General features: G+C 48.4%; 1 protein-coding gene across 2 annotated transcripts; it reads right to left on the minus strand.

The window, feature by feature from the left end:
• Positions 1-1,091: 1,091 nt before the first annotated feature.
• Positions 1,092-5,570, minus strand: PDCL (phosducin like). Of its 2 annotated transcripts, none has more exons than XM_050320134.1 (5): positions 5,493-5,570; positions 5,119-5,162; positions 4,489-4,663; positions 3,696-3,877; positions 1,092-2,819 (listed from the first exon to the last, which is right to left on the minus strand). In XM_050320134.1, the coding sequence occupies exons 3-5, from the start codon at positions 4,655-4,657 to the stop codon at positions 2,268-2,270; spliced, it is 903 nt and encodes a 300-aa protein (XP_050176091.1). In that variant the 5' UTR covers positions 4,658-4,663; positions 5,119-5,162; positions 5,493-5,570; the 3' UTR covers positions 1,092-2,267. The 2 variants fall into 2 exon arrangements, with proteins under 2 accessions (XP_050176091.1, XP_050176092.1); XM_050320135.1 differs by having other exon boundaries at positions 4,489-4,698; positions 5,493-5,532.
• Between the last annotated feature and the right edge of the window lie 260 nt (positions 5,571-5,830).

The raw sequence follows: 5,830 nt of genomic DNA on the forward strand, positions 1-5,830 counted from the left end.
CCTCTCTGTGGTATGAGTCAGGTCAGCGACTGCAAAACCTGGTGTGGACTTTCAGCAAAGGTGCAATTTGAACATTTTAGGAAGATGGGAGGCCAAAAAAAGGTCAGTGTAAGCTTTTCTTTGCCAAATGCTGCACCCAGGTTGGCTCCACAACCAAAGGGCCACGTTAAGCTCGTCCCGGGATTTCGTTCCTGCCCTGGCCAAGCAGCTGTCAATGTTTCCTCCTGCACTCACGCTCTGTGCCCAAATTCTGTTTGGACTGGAACACAACGGCCCGTGAGCAGCCCCAGGTGAGCCCACGCTCCTCTCCCCCCACGCAGTCCCAGCCGTCACTCCCGGCGGCCTCCCTGCCGTGAGCTGCTTTTTCCAAAACAGAACATCTCCCAGGGGCAACACAACCTACCTGACAAGTGTTTTATTTCAACTCCTATTTATAGAACTTCTTGAAGATTTAGCTTCAAGAACAGCCAAAAGCAGCAGCAGCTTTTTCTCTCAGCTCAGCCTCCTCTCCCTCCTCACAGCCTCATCTGTGCACAGATGAGCAGCAGGGTCACAGCACAGCTTCTGCCCCCTGGATTCTTCCACATCAAACAGGGATTGCACTCAGACCTTTATTCTCCTCCTTTTTGCTCTGAGCACTGCAAACCACCTCTGAGCACAGGAGGTTCCTCTCCAGGAGTCACCTTGCTCCAGGCCGTGGGACACAGAGCAGCAGGAGAGGAGGGTCTGATCCTGTCACAGTTTTGCTGCCATAGGGGCCAAAAAAAAAAATCACTTTATAAAAGTAAAACTTCAAAGCAGATCAGTCAGCTCTCCCCTGGCCCCCTCTCCAAGCCAGGCTTTATGATGATGCTGAAATGCACCATGTGAACAATAGACTTCACTGAATCTCATCCTGGATATAAGTTACAGATACTTTGACTTTTCCCTTAATTGTGCTGATATCCACACTCAGTGATTTAATTTCATATCACTTACATGGTTTTTTTTCTGCAGTTCTGAGATGAAAAGAAATAATCATCTCTCACCACACTTAAAAACCTGGATTTCTGCCAGTTTCCTTACAAGAGCTACAATTTGTGCCAATTCAGTCATTTTTAATTACAGATTATTTATTTTTCTGCTCATACTACTTTTAAAAACACAGTTCAAACAGACACAGTTACAAATTCTCCTTTTTCTAGTCCAAGATCCATTCTTATTAAAATCCTGTTAAGATCCACAGACACATTTGCATTTCTTCCCGGTGTTCCAAACTCCTTTACATAAAAATTGCAAGTAAATTTCATCATCAAACACAGCATTACATTGGGTCCTATATTTAAGTAAATGACAGTCTACTTTCTACTACTGAAGGCAGACAGAAATGAACTTTAGCAATGATTTAGTAATTTTAGGGAGAGACGAAATTCTGAGGTTATTCGAGTCCTAATTCTGCATTTTGCCAACAAAATTCTTCTTGCTGCTGCTCAGCACACACCTTGGAGCTCTTTGTAACAGTCTCTCTGAAGAGCCAGAGCTCATTTTCTGATGCAGTGACTACCGTGAACTCTCAGGATGAGTATTTTAAAACCCAAGAATGAATTAAAAGCTGTAGTTGCAAGGTTTTCTCTGTAAGTCTCAGAAGAACTCTCTCCATCTGAAAAGCAATTTTCAGGATGAAGTCAGGGGACGCTGTTATTTGTAAGTGAGAAAGGGACAAACATTTGAGGCCAAGTGTTAGAACAAGGTACTTCCAAGAAGGAGACTGCAAACTGGCAGATGGGACCGTGCACTATTAACTGGTAGCAGTTCAGCACCAGGTTATTAAGTCTTGAGTATTAAAACCTCCTCTATTTGCAGTCTCAGTTCTTGCCCTAGGGAGTTGGTGAGCACATCTTGATCCAACTGGTATTTATATTACACTGGTTCAGGAAACCTGCAGGGACACTGACCACACACTGCTGACCCGAGAACAAAACGTTTAAAACAAATCTGGAGAAGGGAGATGACAAACACACAACTTCCTAAACTTACTGAACTGCGTTAAAACCTCGCGGTAAGTAAAACACATTTGAGTTGCATAGAAATGAGACTGTTTTAGCTGGACTTCACTGAATTAAGAACATGAGAAAACGTCAGGAATTCCTGATGTTATTTTTAACAAGCAAAAGCCAAAGTGCAGGAGGGGGAGGAGCACATACCCACGCTATGGGAGGGAGAGAACAATCCCTAGCACAGAACATCCCACAGCACAGCTACACCTACGGGCCCCCGGCGCCAGCGCTTCAGTCTATTTCCAGATCACTGTCTTCACTGTAGCATGCAGATGGATTATGTATAGAAGTCAGGAGCAGTAAGTCTTTTTCTGGCAGCAAACCACACTCCTGCAGAAAAGCCTCCAGGTCTACAGCGAAAAAATCTTCCCCGAGCTGGTCGGTGATGCGCACGAAATTGCCGATGAGCTCCCCGGCCTTATAGACCAGCAGGGCTGGCAGGGCATTGTTGGTGAAGCGGGTGCTGGCCCCGATGAGGGAACTCTTCACCCTGCAGAATTTAACTGTGGGGTACTCGGAAGCCAGGCAGACCATGCAGCCGTTCAGGGACTCGGTGCCAGGGATGTCATCTTCATAAATATGGATCATGATCAGGGTGCTCTTGTGCTCTTTGTCAACCGTGTCCAGAAATGCTTCTCCGCTGGTGATCTCAAAGACCTGTTTGAACTGCTGCCCACTGTACAGCTGCTGCCTCATCTCCTCCATCCTCTGCTTCCTGTAGCGCTGCAGGAATTCCTCGTCGTCCTCATCATTGTGGATCATGTTATACTCCTGTAAAGTCATCTGAAAACACACACAGAGGTCCGTGAAAACGATCTGCACCACGATGTGGGTCACTTACGTAATGAGAATGCAAATCAAGAGGATTAATGTGGGTCACTCATCTTTAATAACAGCAAACTGCAACCCACGTAAGGCTCAAGCACCCTCTGTATTACACTCCATTCTGATCTAATTAGAAACCACGTCCACTGGGAACAGCGATTTCAGCCCAGGGCATTCCAGTTTCCACAAGCTGCACTAACAGCACAAGTGGCTGCTCTGTGCTCCCACTTTAATCCAGGTTAATGGTGGCCAGGTGCTTTCACCGAGCTGGGAGCGCTCATCTGGGAACTGTGCCTGACCTAAGAGGAGCTTCTGCCTCATTTAGCTTTCCAGTTAACATGTGGTGGCACCGCCCTGTCTTCAGAACTGTAGTGAACAGGATTTGATGTATTTCAGTCTGTTCATCTGCATCACTCAAGGTACAGGAGAGCACAGCCAACCTGCATCATCTGACAGCAGAAACACTGTCTGCTAACTCCTAACTTCTCTGACTAAAACTCAGGGCTAGTTTACAGCCCAGCTGACTAAAACCATTCTCCACCTCCAATGCCTTCGATCTTTGGAGCTCAAAGTTAAATTCCCAACATCCACTTACTAGATATGGAATCAGTGAGGGCTCCTAAGCTCTTGCTTCAGGCAGGGGAGGCAGCAATCACAGGTTTGCTGCACAACTCTCCATACTAAGGAACTTGACTCATTTGATCAACAGACCAGGGAAATCTGGGGAAAGGGTTTGGACTTCTTTGGCACTGCAGCTAAATCCCTTATTTGTTAACACAGGCAAACAAAAATTAGACATTTAAGTGGCACTTTAATTCCCCTGTGCCATGCTACCTTTCCATTGATTTTTTCCTGGAGCTCCTTCTGCTTCTGCTTATCAGCCTCATCATCTAAGTGAGACCTGCAGGTCATGGACAGCTTCTTGATGAGCCGCTCCATCTCCCGGCGCTGCTCCTGCCGCTGCTCCGTCTCCAGCTGCTTAAACCTCCGCCAGTCGTTGATGACTCCCTTGGGACCTGAGATTAAATGTGTGGGCACTTCGTATAAAAGGGTAACACAACTGTATTTACCAGTTAAAATCAAGTAATAACTTATAAATCGGCAGTAAAACAGTGGCCCCATCACAAACTTTTTGTAACTGTGCAGAACACTGAAATGAAAGAAGTGATCTGCCATTTGTATGTCCTTGAGTTTGTAACTAATTTTTTTGATAACAAGACTAAAGTTTATCTAACTAGGCTATTCTTATAACTGTCCCACAGATTAGTATCTGTACTCTTGAAATAGAACCACCAGCCCTCAAGACTTCCCCTGTTGTTAATATGGCTTTCATCAGAACAAAAATAATGATTTATTATCAACCAAATTGTACAAATCAGCCTTGTATCAGCTTTCTATCCCAAGCCTGATTGCTTCAGATGCAATGCTGAATTATCTCAGAGAAGTCAAACATTAAAATCAAGAACCAGCTATTAAAAATAACGTTAGACAACAGTCAGGAAATGATCACTCTCTAACCCAAATGTGCAGAACACCAAGAGTTTCATTTCAAAAAATGAATTTCAGAATAACGTATGAAACTTCCAACAAACAAAGCATTTACAGAACAAGTCCATTGATATGATACCTGTGTTGACGGTGCTACCATCGCTGCTGAGCTCGACCTCTCCCACACTTTCAGGAATGTTGCTCTCCCCTTCTTTATCTTCCTTCTCACTGTCCTCATCCTCACCCTCACTGCTGCTATAATAGTACTGGAGCTTCTCACCAAGCAGTTTATCATCTGCAGTAGTCATTATGTCCTAAAAAATAAATTAACAAACCAGAGGAAGCACCTCTGATCAAACACGCAGTGTGAGATACCACCTTAAAATGCGTCACGATGATCCTTCCCATCCTCAGGGCAGTTTTTAGCCCCAGAAGAACAGTTCCCAGCCCACCACCAAACAGCCCTTGGTGCAGTCAGTCACTTGGGTTAATTCTTAAGTCACAATTTCAAACTCACTTAAATCAAAACCTTTCCAAACAGACCCGCTCTGAGGCTCACTAGTGAAAACACCTGAGGTGTGTTCTCACTCATGGAGAGTTAATTTCCTAACCGTGATTCAGGAGCCTTGCGAGCCTCACTGGACAGCTCCACCAGCCCGATTCCCAGCTACCGACATTTAAATGCCCGCTATTATTTGCATTACTTTAACAATTATTTACGCGAGCTGAAAAACTACCAGTGTAATCAAGCAAACTGAAATGCTCTGACCTGTATTCCCTTGCAGCCCTTCGGAGACAAATTCCTACCGAGACCTGGGAAGGAGAAATATTAACCCGATCAGGGTTTTTCTCTGCAGGGCGATCCCTCAGCCCTGCTGGCCGTGCCAGCCACGGACACAGCAGAGCTCCCGCTGTTGCTGCCGAGCGCTGCGGGAGTCAAACCCGGCTCCGGCCGCTCCCAGCGGGCAGATGGCCCGGGATTACCGGGATTACCGCATGGCCCCGCACAGGGGTCGGGGCTGGGGCCGGTGACACCGCGGGCCCCGAGCGAACCGGCCCCGCCGCCCCCGGGGCCACCCCGGTTGAGCCCCCCCCGCTCCTCCCGGGACCCCCGGGCCGGGTCCGGCCCCGCCATCGCCTCACCCGCTCCCGCCGCCTTCCGGGGCCGCCGCGCGGGGCACGGCGGGAACGGGGCGGGCACGGGGAGGGAACGGCCCCGCTGGACCCGCCCCGGGAACGGGAACGGCCCCGGGAAAGGGCCCGCTGGACCCCGACCCGGGAACGGGAACGGCCCCAGGAACCGCAACAGGAACGGTCCTGGGAAAGGCCTCGCTGGACCCACCCCGGTACCGGAACGCCCCCGGCCCCAGCCGGACCCCTCTCGGTACCGCTGCCCCGCCCCGGTCCCAGCCGGACCAGAACGCCCCCCCCTCTGACCCCCTAGTCCCTCCCCAGCCCCGGTTGAAGACAAAAGAGCCCGG

Source organism: Myiozetetes cayanensis, unplaced genomic scaffold (assembly GCF_022539395.1).
Source record: "Myiozetetes cayanensis isolate MyiCay16 unplaced genomic scaffold, myiCay2020 scf23, whole genome shotgun sequence".
Lineage (NCBI taxonomy): Eukaryota > Metazoa > Chordata > Aves > Passeriformes > Tyrannidae > Myiozetetes > Myiozetetes cayanensis.